Genomic DNA, 17518 nt, shown 5'->3' with positions numbered 1-17518 from the left:
ATCTTTGGGTTTTGGGGGTGAAACCCACAGAGACATGGGGAGAACGTGCATATTCCAGACAGTGACCCAGGGTTGGGATTCGAACCCGGGTCCTCAGCACCGCAGCTTAGCTGCCCATTTGACCATCCCGTCTATCTCTTTCTGTAACCCAAGATTCTCAACCTCATTTGTTAACCACCCAACCAATCTTTGTGGCATCAGCAAACCTACTGATCCTACCCCCCACATGGCAAACAATCGGGGACCCAGCACAGATCCCTAGAACCGACTTCCAGTTCCTAAAGCTACCACCTGTCATCAGCCTCTGTCACCTACAGCAAAGTCAATTATGAATCCACTTAATAGAATTTTATTTATAGAAAGAAGGTTCCCTGGTGAGCAGATAGTTAGTAACATTAGGCTTGATTCTCCACCAGCAAGAGGGTTCAAATAGATCAAATTGACTCAATGGCATCCTTAGAACAGGTTGGGTGAAAAAATGAAAAGACAATTGCTTATTCCGGCTTGGGTCACTGTCTGTGCGGAGTCTGCACATCCTCCCAGTGTGTGCGTGGGTTTCCTCCAGGTGCTCCGGTTTCCTCCCACAGTCCAAAGATGTGCAGGTTAGGTGGATTGACCATGCTAAATTGCCCATAGTGTCCAAAATTGCCCTTAGTGTTGGGTGGGGTTACTGGGTTATGGGGATCGGGTGGAGGTGTTGACCTTGGGTAGGGTGCTCTTTCCAAGAGCCGGTGCAGGTTCGATGGGCCGAATGGCCTCCTTCTGCACTGTAAATTCTATGTTAATCTATGTATGTAATGTCACAAGTAGGCTTCAATGAAGTTACTGTGAAAAGCCCCTAGTCGCCACATTTCGGCGCCTGTTCGGGGAGGCTGGTGCAGGAATCGAACCGTGCTGCTGGCCTGTCTTGGTCTGCTTTAAAAGCAACCTCTTTTAGCCCCGTGCGAAACTAGCCCCGGGTACCGAATTCCCCAAGCCTGCGTGAATCTCCGGTCCTCTGGGCCAGGATTCACGTGGGCTAAAATTGGTGCAGGTATTTCCCAGCATGACCCTGGCGCGGTGGACCTCGCAGTGGACCTTTGAGTTGCCCCCAAAGTCAATTGGAGGGCCCCTTCCCCCACGCAATGCAAATCCTGCCTACGGCACCCTCACCAGACCACCCCGCTCCCCCCCACGCCCCCATTTTACAGCTCCCCAGCAGAGAGACAGCACCCCCCATAAAACTTCATTGTCCCTGGGTCAAAATCTGGAACTCCCTCCCTAACTGCACTGTGGGTATATTTACACCTCAAGGACTGCAACATCACCTTAGAATCACTAGAGTGCAGCAGGACGCCATTCAGCCCATCGAGTTTGCGCCGATACTTCAAAAGAGCACCCCTCCTAGGCCCAATCGCCGCTCTAGCCCAGTATCCCCACCCACCCAAGCCACGTCTCCATCCTATTCCCTTATCCCAGCAACCCCACGTAACCCAACCTTTTGGACATGAAGGGGCAATTTAGCATGGCCAATCCACCTAGCCTGCACATCTTTGGACTGTGATAGGACAGTGGAGCATCCAGTGGAAACCCACGCAGACACAGGGAAAATGTGCAAACTCCACACGGACAGTGACCCGCGGCCGGGATCGAACCTGGGTTTTCTGCGCCGTGAGGCAGCAGTGCTAACCACTGCACCGCCGTGCCACCCAGAGAGAGTTAAAGATTTGACTGAACAGAATAGGAACTTTTTGCCAAATGCTGGGAAGTCAAACAGTATTTTGACACAGGCAAGAATCTGCAAGCTGGATCTTGAAGGATCTCTCGCTCTCTCAAAGCTCTCTCTGGGCCATTGTTATACAGCAAGTATTCCTGGGTCTGCTAATTGCAGTTAAAAATGGGTTTTGACCAAGATGAGTTTGTTTGATTGAAAATAAAAAGATAGCAATTAGGAGATAAAAGTGTTTAATTTTATTGTTAAGCACTGCTTAACTGGTAATTGTAGTAAGCTATTTTCTTTTAAGACGTTAAAGTAAGTTTAAGACTGTTAATAACAAAGTTTGTTTTAATACACCATATCCTTATTTGTGCTTGGAATCACTCCTGGAGCAAAAGATCATTTCCTCACAATCTTACGAATTAAACAAAATATTGGGGTTTCTTTCCGGTATCCCAGCAACTGTTCGGGTCTGGTCCGGAGTCATAATAAAATTGGGGGCTCTTTACTGGGATTTAAAGGTATAATTTAATAATTGAATTTAAAGGCAGTGAGTGTGTGTGGAACTGGTGCTTTCTTTTAGTTGTTGAAGTTTTAATAGGGAGTGACTTTAGAAATGACTCTTTCTGTTGCAAAGAATTTCCTGGATGTGGAAGAGGTCACTTGGGTTGGTTTACAAATGGTGACCAAAGCAAAGATTTTGAGTTTGGCGGTCAAGCTGCAGTTGATTTTATCTGAAAGGGGGGGGAAGCGGAGGAAAGTCTAGAGGAAGGCTCAACACATCCTGTTTTAATGAATGGTGGACATAGAACATAACAGCGCAGTACAGGCCCTTCGGCCCTCAATGTTGCGCCGACCTGTGAAGCCAATCTAAAGCCCATCTACACTATTCCCTTATCATCCATATGTTTATCCAATGACCATTTAAATGCCCTTAATGTTGGCGAGTCCACTACTGTTGCAGGCAGGGCATTCCACACCCTTACATATGCTTAAATATATTCAAGCAGTCAAAGCACTGACGAGAAGGATGTGGAAGCCTTTTTCATCTTCATTGAGAAAGTGGCTGAACAATTCCATTAGCCCAAAACCATGTGGGTATTGCTGGTTCAGACAAAGTTAGCAGGTAGAGCTAGTGAAGTATTTGCATCATTATCAGAGGTATGTAGGGATTATGATGCGGGAGAAAAAGCATATTAAGTATATATGAACCAGTGCCAGAAGCCTACAGTCAGAAATTTAGAAATCTAAAGAAAGATTCAGATGAGACATATATAGAATTTAAAAGAATTTAACAAAATATTTTTTAGCTGGATAAGAGTATTAAAAATAGACCAAAACGTATGACATTCTTAGGGAAACAATTATTTTGGGAGGAATTTAAAGACAATAATAATAATAATCTTTATTATTGTCACAAGTAGGCTTACATTGCAGTGTTAATGAAGTTACTGTGAAAATCCCCTAGTCGCCACATTCCGCCGTCTAATTCATCTAACAAGCACGTCTTTTGGGATTTGTGGGAGGAAACCGGAGCACCCGGAGGAAACCCACGCAGACACGGTCTGTGCAGATTCCGCACAGACAGTGACCCAAGCCGCAAATCAAACCTGGGACAGTGGTGCTGTGAAGCAACAGTGCTAACCACTGTGCTACCGTCCCACATTGAGAACTCATGTAGAAGAGCAAAGGGTTAAAACTGCTAGACTGGAAGCAGAAATGGCAGATAACTTTGAATTAATTCACAAAGCAAAGTCTGTTTTTCAACATCAATCTGTGAAGGATAGAAACTGTGGAAATGAGAAATTCACAGGTAGTCAAGGCAATGGAGGTCGAGTTGGGGATATTAAGGAGAGTTTGCCTCGGGTTAAATGGGAAACCTATGATAGTGGGAGAGAGATAAGAAAACTTAAATGTTTTCATGGTAATAAAGTTGCACACATGAAGTCGCAGTGTTGGTGGCCTAAGAAAAGTACTGGTGGCACATACCCATTAAAAGTCAGCAAAATTCTGATATGCAAACATTTTACAACTTACTTCTTTTTCTGTCAAACAGTGCAAGCGTAGATTTCGCCAGTATGCGACACAAGGCAGGAGATAGTTATAATTTATAGGGTTGCAGTACACATGAACACTTTCCGGCTTGATTAACAGAATTACATCTGAAACAGAAAGGAGACAACATAACAATGTTTTAATAGTATTTCATAGTAACAACCTAAAATAACCCATGGTCAACTGACATTTAGCAATTAGCAAACTTAATAATATTCTCACAATTCTCCCTTTCGCAAGGATACAAAATTGAATGATCTTAAATGTGCACAAATATAAAGGGCAGCACTGTGGCTGGTTAGCACTGCTGCCTCAGAGCGCCAGGGACCCATGTTCAATTCCAGCCTTGGGTGACTGTCTGTGTGAAGTTTGCACATTCTCCCAGTGTCTGCGTGGGTATCCTCCGGGTGCTCAAGTTTCCTCACAGTGCAAAGATGTGCAGGTTAGGCAGACTGGCCATGCTAAATTGTTCCTCAAGTGTCCAAAGGTTTGGCGGGGTTATGGGGATGGGGACTAAGTGGGGTGCTCTTTCGGAGGGTCGATGCAGTCTCGATGGGGCGAATGGCCTTCTTCTGCACTGTCGGGATACTATGAAATGAACTATGAAAAGAAATCTTGACATCTTGTCGGAGTAGTTATCCTGAAAAATCTGTCTTTTCCTCATGTTTCTAAAAATTAATATTCATGCTGTTACACAAAATGCATACTAGTACGAAATCTATACTTTGAAATACCATTGCAGTAACTGATGACTTCTGAGATGGCTACAAATGATAGTGACCTTGCGAACCACAAACACTAGAGCAGGTTAGAAACATGAGTCTGAGGGAAATGTAGTCCTCGCGTTTGGAGCTTCTACATTGGAAATGTAGAATTTGTATCAGTTGTTTTCTGAATAATGGTTACACATTTTCCCCACTGTAGCAATTTGGATTAAACATAACAAAAATATTCCTTCCAGGTGTCAATGTTAGTGTCATTTCCTCTTCTCTGCTTTATCTCTACCAAAAAAATACTATAATAATAATCTTTAAAATAATCTTTAGTGTCACAAGTAGACTTACATTAACACTGCAATGAAGTTACTGTGAAAAGCCCCAAGTCACCACATTCCGGCGCCTGTTCGGCTACACTGAGGGGGAATTCAGAATATCCAATTCACCCAACAACATGCCTTTCGGCTGTGGGAGGAAACCAGGACACTCGGAGAAAATCCACGCAGACACAGGGAGAACGTGCAGACTCTGCACAGACAGTGACCCAAGCCGGGAATCGAACCTGGGACCCTGGAGCTGCGAAGCAACAGTGCTACTCATTGTGCTACCGTGCCGCCCACTACTCGGTCTTAGATTAACATTAACAAGGGGCAGCATGGTAGCACAGTTGCTTTACAGCTCCAGGGTCCCAGTTTCTATTCCCGGCTGGGTCACTGTGCGGAGTCTGCACATTCCCCCATTGTCTGTGTGGGTTGCCTCCGGGTGCTCAGGTTTCCTCACACAGTCCAAAGATGTACAGGTTAGGTGGATTGGCCATGATAAATTGCCCTTAGGTGTCCAAAAAAGGGTGGGGTTACTGAGTTCGGGGATGGGTGGAGGCGTGGCCACAAGTGGGGTGCAAACTCGATGGGCTGAATGGCCTCCTTCTGCACTAAGTTCTATAGTCCTGTCAATCGTAATACAGATAGCAAGCAAGTTCAATTCCCAAGATAATTCCTCAGTTTGGCATTTGCAAAAGGACACAAGAAACTGCAATGTATCTCTGCTGTAGCACAATTCCCCTCATTTTATTTTTCATTCCACTATCAAGCCCCTTTGCCATCCATGAGGCTGAGCCAGACACTCTGGGGGTGAATCCTCGGAGCTTCCCGTGGTGTTTTCTCATGGGGGGAGGTAGCGCGCTGTTCGCCATTAGCAGGATCCTCTGGTCCCGCTGCTGTCAATGGGATTTCCCATTGATCTTACCCCACACTGCTCAGAATCCAGCACGGGTGTGCCGTCGGCAGGGCTAGAGAATCTACGGACGTCAACAGCCAGAGATATCCAGGTAGGTCTTCCATATCATCTGAACAGCCTATCCAAAAGGTCAGGGTGAAAAGCGATTTCAGCATTAGTTCCCAGAACATATGCCATCTTTAATCAGGGTTCAGCACAACATACTCAGCTTCATGTTATCATCAATCAGCATTACAAACCTGTAAAAGTGGCCCTGAACAAAGATGCAGGTCGAGTTCATGGACCTTGATAAAAAGTTGATTTACCCTGTGTACTGCCAAATCCTGTCTTACACTGGTGTTAGAAACAAGCTATTCACTTTTGGAACCAAGAGTTAAACTCAGCCCATCGACTGGATGAATTTCCTGTCTGTAGGAGTGCTGGGTGGAATGAGTCAGCTGTCTCAATCCAGTTCTCAGATGATCCAAAGCGCACACATCCTGAATGGAGACCATGTACTAAGAGCCCCCAGGCTGTTTGTGTGGAAGACAACACTTTGGTGTAGTTGGGGCTGTGGCACTTTTAAAAACTATAGAAAGAGTCATTCTGGGCAGCACGGTGGCACAGTGGCTAGCACTGCTGTCTCACAGCACCAAAATCCCAGGTTCGATCCCGGCCTTGGGTCATTGTCCGTGTGGAATTTGCACATTCTCCCAGTGTCTGCGTGGGTCTCATCCCCACAACCCAAAGATGCGCAAGGCAGGTGAATTGGCCACGCTAAATTGCCCCTTAATTGGAAAAAAAAGAATTGGTACCTTAAATTTACTTTTTTTTTTAAAGCATCATTCTTCAACCAAAATAAGTAATCAATCAATCACAAGTCTTGGCACACAAATGGAAAAAGTGTTCCAATCTACCAACACTGACATCCGAAGCCTTCATTAGCATATTTGGGAAAATAGTTATTTTAAAAATTCAAAAAGAGTATGTTAGCAGATGAATAATTCAGTCATTTTCTCTGTGAAATTAATAATTATATATTTACCATCAAGCACCTCTTCTGGCAAATCAGACACATCAGAATCAATGTTTGTCAGATTATAAAGGTCAAAAAACAGATAATTTGCCAATTCTCTACACCCCTCATTATATCTGCTATCAATACCTGTAAAAGAATAAAAAGTCACTTAGAAGCCATACAAAGAAAACCTGTTCAATATGTAATTGATATACTACAATATTAGAACCATAGTTTAGTGTATACTGATGATCTAGAATGGAGTATCAGAGGCACAATTTTAAGATTTGCAAATGATAGAGAGCTTGGAACTGTAGTAAACAGAGTAGCAGACTTCAGGTCAGTGATAAATTGGTGAAATGGGCAATCACACGGCAGATGAATTTTCATTCAGAGAAAGAGTGAAGTAATGCACTTTGAAGGATGAATGAGGAGATGCAAAGTAAATCAAATAGTATTATTTAAAGAGGGTGAAACTGAGCAGGAACAGACTTGTGAGATCACATATACAAACAAATCTTTGAAGGTGGCATGGCAAGCTGATCAGGCCCTTAAAACAAAAAAAAGGAACGCTGGAAACACTCAGCAGGTTCGGCAGCAAACGAGGAGAGAGAATCAGAGTTTCAGGTTATTGACCCAAGAGCCCCTGATTAATGACCCGAGAGCCCCTGATTAGGATAATTTCCTTTCAGAGTTCTGCTGGAACATGAAAAGCTTTGCCAGAGAGGACGACTGAAGCAGAGACCGCTGCATCCTTCAAGAAATAACAAAATACAAATCTGAAGCAGGGAAAGATACAGGGCTGAGAAAAGAGGAGGGCAGTGTAGTTAGTCTTGGACTGTTCCAACACAGACACAATGGGCCGAATAGTCTAGAATTTAGCAATTCTAATCCTTCTATTGTGTGGGCATGGACAAAGCAATAATCCACACACTTGTTTACGAGTATGTTAGTGTGTCTGCGAAAGTGAGAGAGAAAACATTAATTAGCTTTCACCCTACTCATGGAACAATAACGAGGTGTATCTCACCAAGTCAAGTATAAAGTTACAATCAATTCTTTTTTTTTTTTTAAATATATTTTATTAAAATTTTTCAAACAAATTTTTTTCCGTTTTTACAACTCAACAAGGGATTATACATTAACTGGTAAATAACATTATTTAAATAATATAGTGATCTAACAACAACAACTAAAAAAAACAAATAGCAAAAACACAAAATAGTGCTCCCCCCTCCCCCCTGGGTTGCTGCTGCTGTCATTTCTATCTTTTCATTATCGTTCCGTGAGATAGTCAAGGAACGGTTGCCACCGCCTGGAGAACCCCTGAGCCGATCCTCTCAACTTAAATGTTATTAGTTCCAATCTTATGAACCCTGCCATGTTGTTTATCCACGCCTGGGGGTTCCGCTTCCTTCCACAGGAGTAGAATCCTACGCCGGGCTACTAGGGACGCAAAGGCCAAAATATCGGCCTCTTTCGGCTCCTGCACTCCCGGCTCTTCCGCAACCCCAAATATAGCTAACCCCCAGCCTGGCTTGACCCGGACCTTCACCACCATTGAAATTACCCTTGCCATGCCCTCCCCAGAACTCATGCAGTGCCGGACACGACCAGAACATGTGTGTGTGGTTCACTGAGCTTCCCGAGAACCTCCCACACCTGTCCTCCACCCTGAAAAACCTGCTCAGTCTTGCTCTCGTCATATGTGCTCTAAGTAGAACCTTAAATTGAATCAGGCTAAGCCTGGCACATGAGGACGAGGAATTTACCCTACTTAGGGCATCAGCCCATAGCCCCTCCTCAATCTCTTCCCCCAGCTCTTCTTCCCATTTTCCCTTCAGCTCCTCTATCATCGCCTCCCCCTCGTCCCTCATCTCCCGGTATATTTCGGACACTTTGCCCTCTCCGACCCATACCCCAGAAATCACTCTACCTTGGATCCCCTACGTCGGGAGCTGCGGAAATTCCCTCACCTATTGCCTCGCAAATGCCCTCACTTGCATACACCGGAAGGCGTTCCCTGGGGGCAACTTATATTTTTCTTCTAGCGCTCCCAGACTTGCAAATGTCCCATCTATAAACAGGTCCCTCAGCTTCCTAATTCCTGCTCGTTGCCAACACTGGAACCCCCCATCCATCCTCCCTGGGACAAACCTGTGGTTGTCCCTTATCAGGGACCACACCGAGGCACCCGTCACTCCAGTGTCGCCTCCACTGCCCCCAGATCCTCAAGGTTGCCACCACCACTGGGTTTGTGGTGTACCTTTTCGGGGAGAACGGCAGCGGCACCGTCACCAGCGCTTTTAGGCTCGTTCCCTTACAGGACGCCATCTCGAGCTTCTTCCACGCTGCTCCCTCTTCCTCCCTCATCCACTTACAGTTTGGCATCGACATTTAGGAGTGAGATAGGCCTGTATGACCCGCATTGCACCGTGTCTTTATCTCGTTTCAGGATTAACAATATCGTCGCCTCCGACATTGTCGGGGGTAGCATCCCCCTTTCCTTAGCCTTATTAAAAAGGTTCTCGCCAAGAGCGGGGCCAACAGATCCATATACTTCCTGTAGAATTCCACCGGAAACCCGTCTGGTCCCGGGGCCTTCCCTGCCTGCATGTTCCCCAGTCCTTTAATCACCTCATCCACCTCAATTGGTGCCCCCAGACCTGCCACCTCCTGCCCCTTCACCTTCGGGAACCTTAGCTGGTCCAGAAAGTGTAACATTCCTTCTTTTCCCCCCGGGGGTTGGGACTTATATAGCCTCTCATAAAAGATCTTGAACACCTCGTTCACTTTCCCTGCTCTCTGCTCCATATTTCCCGTTTCATCCCTAACTCCCCCGATCTCTCTCGCCGCCATCCTCTTCCGAAGTTGGTGGGCCAACTGCCGGCTCGCCTTTTCCCCATACTCATATTGCATCCCCTGTGCCTTCCTCCACTGTGCCTCTGCCTTTCCTGTGGTCAGCAGGTCAAACTCCGTCTGTAGTCTTCCTCTTTCTCTGTATAGCCCTTCGTCTGGGGCCTCCGCATATTTTTTATCCACCCTCAAAATTTCCCCCACTAATCTCTCTCTTTCTTTGCCCTCGTTTCCCCTGGTGGGCTCTGATGGAGATCAGCTCTCCTCTAACCACCGCCTTCAGCGCTTCCCATACTACCCCCACCTGAACCTCCCCATCGTCGTTGACCTCCAGGTATCGCTCAATACACCCACTCACCCTTCCGCAGACCCCCTCGTCCGCCAGTAGTCCCATATCTAGACGCCAGAGTGGGCGCTGCTCCCTTTCCTCTCCTAGTTCAAAATCCACCCAATGCGGGGCGTGGTCTGAAACGGCTATGGCCGAGTACTCCGTTCCTGCCACTTTCGGGATCAGTGCCCTTCCCAAAACGAAAAAGTCTATCCGGGAGTATACCTCATGGACGTGGGAGAAGAAAGAGAACTCTTTAGCCATCGGCCTGGCGAATCTCCACGGATCCACTGCCCCCCATCTGTTCCATAAATCCCTTAAGCACCTTGGCCGCTGCCGGCCTTCTCCCGGTCCTGGATCTGGACCGGTCTAGCCCTGGATCCAGCACTGTGTTAAAATCCCCCCCCATTACCAAGCTTCCCACCTCCAGGTCCGGGATACGTCCCAGCATTCGCTTCATGAATCCCACGTCATCCCAGTTCGGGGCATATACATTCATCAGCACAACCGCCTCTCCCTGCAATCTGCCACTCGCCATCACATATCTGCCCCCACTGTCCACCACTATATTCTTAGCCTCGAATGATACACGTTTCCCCACCAATATTGCCACCCCTCTGTTTTTCGCGTCCAACCCTGAGTGGAATACCTGTCCCACCCATCCTTTTCTTAATCTAACCTGATCCGCCACCTTCAGGTGCATCTCCTGGAGCATGACTACGTCCGCCTTCAGTCTCTTTAAGTGCGCAAACACCCGTGCCCTCTTAATCGGCCCATTTAAGCCTCTCACATGCCACGTGATCAGCCGGATTGGGGGGCCATTCACCCCCCCCCCCCCCCTCGTCGACTAGCCATCCCCTTTTTTAGGCCATCTCCCCATCCAGGTCCCACGCATCTGTCTGTCCCCCAGGCAGCTTCACCTCATCTCCTACCAGCTCCCCCTTGCACTCAGCAGCAGCAAACCAGTTAATCCTCCCCCCCCCGCTAGATCCCCCTCTAGCTTGGTTACTCCCCCCATATTGCTTCCGGAAGTCAGCTAACTCTGGCTGACCTCGGCTTCCCCCGTTCACTCTTTGACCTCCCTGCGTGTGGGGCGCCCTTCCTTCCTGCGCCCGTTTTCCCGCTATAATTTCCATAGCGTGGGAAAATACCCGCGCTTTCCTCTCGGCCCCGCCCCCTATGGCGCCGTTCCCTCATTCCCCTTCCCTGTCCCTTTTTCCACCGGCGCCCACATTTCTTCGTGTCCCCCCCCATCAGGGGGGAGAGAAATTCCCCGTCCAACATTGCTGTACAATAGCCCTCCCCTTTACATTCCTGTAACACCACCTCGCTGCTTCTCTCCAAACATCAAACTCTCAAATCTAGTCCAGTTTCTCTTCTTGGATGAATGTCCATGCCTCATCCGCCGTCTCGAAGTAGTGGTGCTTGCCCTGATGCGTGACCCACAATCGCGCTTGCTGCAGAATCCCAAATTTGATTTTCTTCCTATGGAGCACCGCCTTGGCCCGGTTAAAGCTCGCCCTCCTTCTCGCCACCTCCGCACTTCAGTCCTGATATACCCGTATCACCGCATTCTCCCATTTGCTCCTCCGTGCCTTCTTGGCCCAGCTCAGGACCATCTCTCTGTCCATGTAGCGATGGAACTGCACCACTATTGCTCTTGGTGTTTCACCTACCTTTGGTCTTCTCACGAGGACCCGGTATGCTCCCTCCACTTCCAGGGGGCCCGTTGGGGCCTCAGCTCCCATTAGCGTGTGGAGCATCGTGCTCACATAAGCCCCAACATCAGCTCCCTCTGCTCCTTCGGGGAGACCTAGAATCCGTAGGTTTTTCCTCCTCAAGCTGTTCTCCAGGGCTTCCAGCCTTTCTATGCACCTCTTGTGTAGTGCCTCGTGTGTCTCCGTTTTTACCACCAGGCCCTGTATCTCATCTTCATTCTCGGCTGCCTTTGCCTTCACTCCACGGAGCTCCATCGCCTGGACCTTTTGTGTTTCCTTCAGTCCCTCGATTGCCAGTGGCATCGGCGCCAGCACCTCTTTCTTAAGCTCCTCCACACATCATCGGAGAAACTCCTGCTGGTCCGGGCCCCATACCATCTGGGCTCCATCCGCCACCACCTTGCTTCTCCTTTCTCTTCTCTGCCGCTGCTCCAAAGGATCCTTCGCAATCTGGCCACTACTGCCGCTCCTGTCCATACACACCCGGGGGGACTCCTTCCTTCGTCACCCCACACTGGGTTAGGTCGGAAGAAAATTCCGTTGGGGCTCCCGATAAGAGCCCAAAAGTCCGTTAGAACGGGAGCTGCCGAAACGTGCAGCTCAGCAGTGCATCACCGCAACAATCAATTCTTAAAAGTCATAAAAATATTTTAATTTTTGTAATGTTGTAGAATCATAGAATGCTTATAAGAGCAGAGGCACCATTCAGCCTGTTGTATCCAAGCAAAAGAAAAAGTCTCTGCAAAAGCAACTCAGCCAGTCCCACTTCCCTATCCTTTCCCCATAGCCCTGCATTTTGTTCTAGTCAGGTGCTTGTCCAGTTCCCTTTTGAAGGACATGATTGAATCTGCATCACCACCATGTTTACCCAGAACATAATCGAGAAGGCAAAGAGCAATTGTGATGTTTTTGGGTTTTGAAAAGAATTATTAGAGTGGACAAAGAAAAGCTTTTTCAGCTAGTGGGGATTCATTGGAGTATAGCAGAATGAGAGGGGGGTCTCATAGAAACTTACAAAATTCTAATAGGATTAGAAAGGGTAGATTCAGAAAGAATGTTCCCAATGGTGGGGAGTCCAGAAAGGGGTCATAGATTGACAATAAGGGGTAAACATTTTCGGACTGAAATGAGGAGAATATTCTTCACCTAGAGCGGTGAATATGTGGAATTCACTACCACAGAAAGTAGTGAAGGTCAAAACCTTGTGTGATTTCAAGAAGAATTAGATATAGCTCTTGGGGCTAAAGGGATGGGGGGAGATTTGGGGGGGGGGGGGAAGAGAGAAGAGAGAGAAAGAGAGGCGTGACCAGGTTATTGAACTTGATGATCAGCCATGATCATAATGAATGATGGAGCAGGCTCGAAGGGCCGAATGGCCTCTTCCTGCTTCTATTTTCTATGTGTTTTCCTAATTTTAAATAACTGTTCTACGGAGTACACACCGACTATTTTTTCAATGTGCTTGGAATGCTTACTCAAAAAGCTTCCTTTTTAAAATTATTTCCTGCCAAGGAAAGTGAACATTTTAGCCAACATGTTTGGCAAGGAACTAGCTAACATCATTGTGGCCAAAGCTCAGATACAAGTATCTAAGAAGCAAAACATACCCAGAATGCAGAGAATTCCATCAGATTTTGGCTTGTTGCTGTAATTCAGGATGGCTTGAACCTGTCGAAGACGACTGCAGCTACGAAACAGAATATAGTAGAAATAATTGATCATATTTTCTATTTCGTATTTAACAGTCATAAATATTACAGAAAAGTAGTAAACTCATACTAGTTATCATACTGGAACAAAAGGAGGACATACGAAATGCAAACCTTAAAAAATAGAGTTGAAGCATCAAGTGCTTTGAAAGCGGTGAAAGCTTTAAAAACAAAGTAACTTCCAAACTATTTGTTGTCTACTAAGAATTACCACAGGTTAGAATTTGACATTTTATTGTGTAACCCATGAATAAGTATTAATATACATAAGTACACATGAATGTCTTTCAAGAGGACTTATTTTCTATCATAGTAAGCTTGCTTATCAATGCAAACTCTTTAGAAACCATTTCATTTTTCCACCGATAGATATTACAATCCCCCGAGCAACCAATAAACGGAAAGTTTGAACAACGCAAAGAAAACAAAAGCAGTGGAGCAAATTACACTTTTTGAAAAACCTTTACTGTAACTATCTAACCAAATTAATCATTCATTAATAGAGAAAATTGTAATCCACAGGAACATCAAATTACAAGATTGCAGAGACTTTTTAAAATAGCTGATACAAGATTAATCTCACAAATCAACAAGACGTTTCCCTAATACATATATTTTCAGAACACACACACACACTATTACATGGACAAGATCCTGTCCAAGCCAAAAGCTGAAAAAACGAAGTCTGTTCTGATCACAGGACAAATTCTGACACCTCAGTCTAGTTTATTATTCCCAATTAGCGTCTGCTTGCTTAGCAATCTACCAAGGTAGATTTCTCAGCAGTCCGATATCACAGCCAGGAATTCCAATTTACAAAGCCCTTCCAGAAACCAGGACAGTTAGAAATGGTCTCAAAACAAATCATAGGTTTTGAAACCATGTCATCACCAGTAGCTTAAATAATTTACTCTACTACGATCCATGGGCTGGATTCTCCAGTTCCCTAGCCGCATGTTTCTCGGTGGCACACCTTTTGCTTGCGGCGGGATTCGGTCTTCCCTCTGCTTATGAATGGGATTTCCTATTAAAGTCACCCCACACCAAGAAGCCCATGCGCAGAGGTGTGCTGCAAGCAGGAAAATTGAAGTGAATCGCAATGGCCGGGGATTTGCGGCACATACGTTCGATATGCGAATGTTAAAGTTCATTGATGCCATCATTAATGGAAATGCCCTGTTTATTATTCTGCAAAAGTCATTTGCATGGGGATTTGAGTGGATAGGAAACTCCCCCATCATGTCCTACTGCTATTGTGACTTCTGTTTTATCCAACTTACAGTAATAGCAACCTACGTGTTTCTGGAGTTTTGAGAATGTTCTGCTGTAGGATTCTCAGTCGGCGTGATCCTCCGCTTCGCCGGCAGCACACCCATGCCAACGGGTTTCTTGGCTAAGTGAGGGTGGCCACAATGGGAAACCATTGGCCAGCTGCGGGAAAGGAGAATCCCACAAAGCACACCGGAAAACGGGGCTGGTGGGACAGAGAATCCGCCCCTGTTGGCTGCCAGTTAATACCAAGAGGCATCAGAAATAGCTAAGGGGCAAACATTACCTGGGCTGGTTTCACGAGTGGTTTGAAACAAGTCAATTCTAGATAATTATGTGGCAGTTCAATAATTAAATATTTCAATTTGAGCATAGCAAGCTACAGCAAACTAGATATTCTGTCCTTGAGGGCAGTGACTGGGAGATAGAGAGGGCTTGAACACTTTACTAGCAAAATCTTATTCCTGTTCATCAAACTTGAACCTACATCCTTCTGACTTGCATGCAAGTGTTGGGACAAAGTAGTGTCTTCACTTCTACACTCAAGTGAGTGGCTCTGCAGTAATCCATACGATTTTCAAAAGGTTCATGACTGTCTGTGTATTCCCATCCCCTCGCAAAACAAATCACCACATAAGCGCACATTCTATGCTTTCAAGCAGGCTAATGTCTAGCAGCGAGTGACAATGCATTACGACCACTAAAAAACATTTCTTAAAGAAGCAGAATATGCTTATGCTGTATAACATGTAGTTAAAGTTATTTTAAACTATTAGGTTTTTACATGAAGCCCAAGTAGTTCAGTAGAATCAAGTCAGTTCATCTGTAGTAGCTGGCTGTTTGTTACTGCCTGCCAAAGCATCAGCCAACAGAAGTTAAATAGAAAACAGAATAAAGCCACCCTAGAAATCCAACTGGATAGAAAAACAGATGTGGTCATCTCCGTTACACTGCTGGCTAATGGAGTTAATAGCTGAACCTCACAGACCAGAAAACATGCCAGGTTCGATTCCTAGGTATTAATTTACTCATTGATTGAAGCTGGAATAACCAGCAGGGCATAGCAACAGCTCAGCACCTCTGGGTCGGGAGAAAGGAAGAAAGGAAAAGAATGTCAATCAGATTCACATTTCTGGTGGAAGTAAATCTTTGGCAAGAACAGTCACTTGAGTTAACTCATTCACTGAAGAACCACCAATAGAATAACTCGCAGAAATGGGAAATGAGAGAATATATTCAGACTAAAACACAAATGTGATCGAGACAAGCACCTTTCATGTCCTCAAGGCATCTCAAATCGCTTTTTATGTATTAAGATACAGCAGCCAATTTGTAAACCGAAAGGTCCTACAAACAGTAAACTTTATTCTGGTTGTATTGGTTGAGGACAGCAGAACTTATCTGCTCTTCAAATTGTCAGGATTAGTGATGACATGAAAATATCAGGAAAATGCAAAAAATTGAAATATTTTTTGCTGGTTATTTTTTTTTTTAAACGGTTGGAAAATGTGAGTTAATGAAGGCAGGGACAAAGTGTCTGTGTTAATGAACTGGTGCCTTTGCTATGTCGATGAGCTTAGCAACACTGCATACAGATGTTTGCCAAAAGAAAGTTAGTAACAATGGGGGCGGGAGCAGAACATGAAAGGATTTGAATCATTTTTTAAGGATTCAAAAGGGGCAGCACAGTGGCTAGCATTGCTGCCTCACAGCATCAGGGCCCTGGGTTGTGTGTGGAGTTTGCACATTCTCCTTATGTCTGCGTGGCTTCCTACGGGTGCTCCGGTTTCCCACATTCCAAAGATGTGCAGGTTAGGTGGTTAGGCTATGCTAAATTGCCCCTTAGGGAGGGGTTGCAGAATGGGCCTAGGTAGGGTGGTCTTTCAAAGAGTCGGTGCGGACCTGATTGGCAGAGTGGCTTCCTTCTGCACTGTAGGATTCTATGAAAAGGAGTTTTGAGGTGCTAAAGACAGATGTGAATAAAGGTTCAGAAAGTGAGGGCACTGTGCTTTTACACGTAAAGCTAAAATCAAGAAATGAAGGTAATCAAGTCAGAGTTCTAAAAGAAACTAGGTCAGATAAGGGAAGGTGGGAAAAAATGTATTTAAGGAGATGATTACCCTATGCAGAGAGCGTCTTTAAACCCTCAGCCAATAGCAAGATGTGTTTGTGAAGAAAACCTGTCTCGAAAAACATATTGATTGTTGTACCTCAAAAGAAACCCCAACAAGATATAACTGCCTTGTGTGGTAAATGTTAATGGATTTTTACAGATGATTTTTAAATCGATATGGTATTGTGGAACAAGTTAGCTCGGAGTGTGGTTAAGATTGTTTGGAACTGTTTGTATTAGTGATACTGTATATAGTCATTGCCTTAGTTCAGAATACATGTAGCTTGCTGTTTGTTTAATTACTTAATAAAAGTTTACTTTATTTAAAAGTCATCACAAAACATCTGGGACATCATTCTCTAGATTTCAAACTTTTCCTCATGTGATATCAAATTACAAAAATATAGTTGAGGGCAGTTGTTTCAAGTTTCCCCTCTTGGGATTTGGAATAACTTGACATTTACCATTAGCCATGTCCTTAACAAGATAGAAGACAATAATGAACAGAAGGCAGTAATGAATAGCTCAAGTGCTGGAAGAGCATCAGAATGAATAGCTCAAGCATCTTCGAAATCAATCATTTGAATCAAGTAATTCAGCCTACGCACTGTGAAATTATTGACATTGATTGCAATGTTTCATACTCTTATCTGATTTTTAATCTGCTGATATCAGGACTGAATGCAACTTTTTCTATTTCATATTCAAGATATTGATTAAATAAATTGGTTGCAGATTAAACATTTTAGGTAAACGTTAAAATGTCATCATTCAAATACAAATATTAGGCTACAATTTTGAACTTCAACCTTTTTCCTTGTGTGT

General features: G+C 45.1%; 1 protein-coding gene across 1 annotated transcript in view; it reads right to left on the bottom strand.

Annotated features, from left to right (window-relative positions):
* The window catches only part of dnaaf9 (dynein axonemal assembly factor 9), a 279052-nt gene that overhangs the window by 238421 nt on the left and 23113 nt on the right, over positions 1-17518 (bottom strand). Inside the window, exons 2-4 of the mRNA XM_072497670.1 lie at positions 13210-13289; positions 6728-6847; positions 3734-3858 (exon numbers count right to left, since the gene is read on the bottom strand). Of these exons, the coding sequence (XP_072353771.1) occupies positions 3734-3858; positions 6728-6847; positions 13210-13289 (325 nt within the window). The remainder of the gene's footprint in view (positions 1-3733; positions 3859-6727; positions 6848-13209; positions 13290-17518) is intronic.

The sequence above is a fragment of the Scyliorhinus torazame genome, chromosome 3 (genome assembly GCF_047496885.1).
Source record: "Scyliorhinus torazame isolate Kashiwa2021f chromosome 3, sScyTor2.1, whole genome shotgun sequence".
Lineage (NCBI taxonomy): Eukaryota > Metazoa > Chordata > Chondrichthyes > Carcharhiniformes > Scyliorhinidae > Scyliorhinus > Scyliorhinus torazame.
This window is presented reverse-complemented; position numbering and strand designations above follow the sequence as displayed.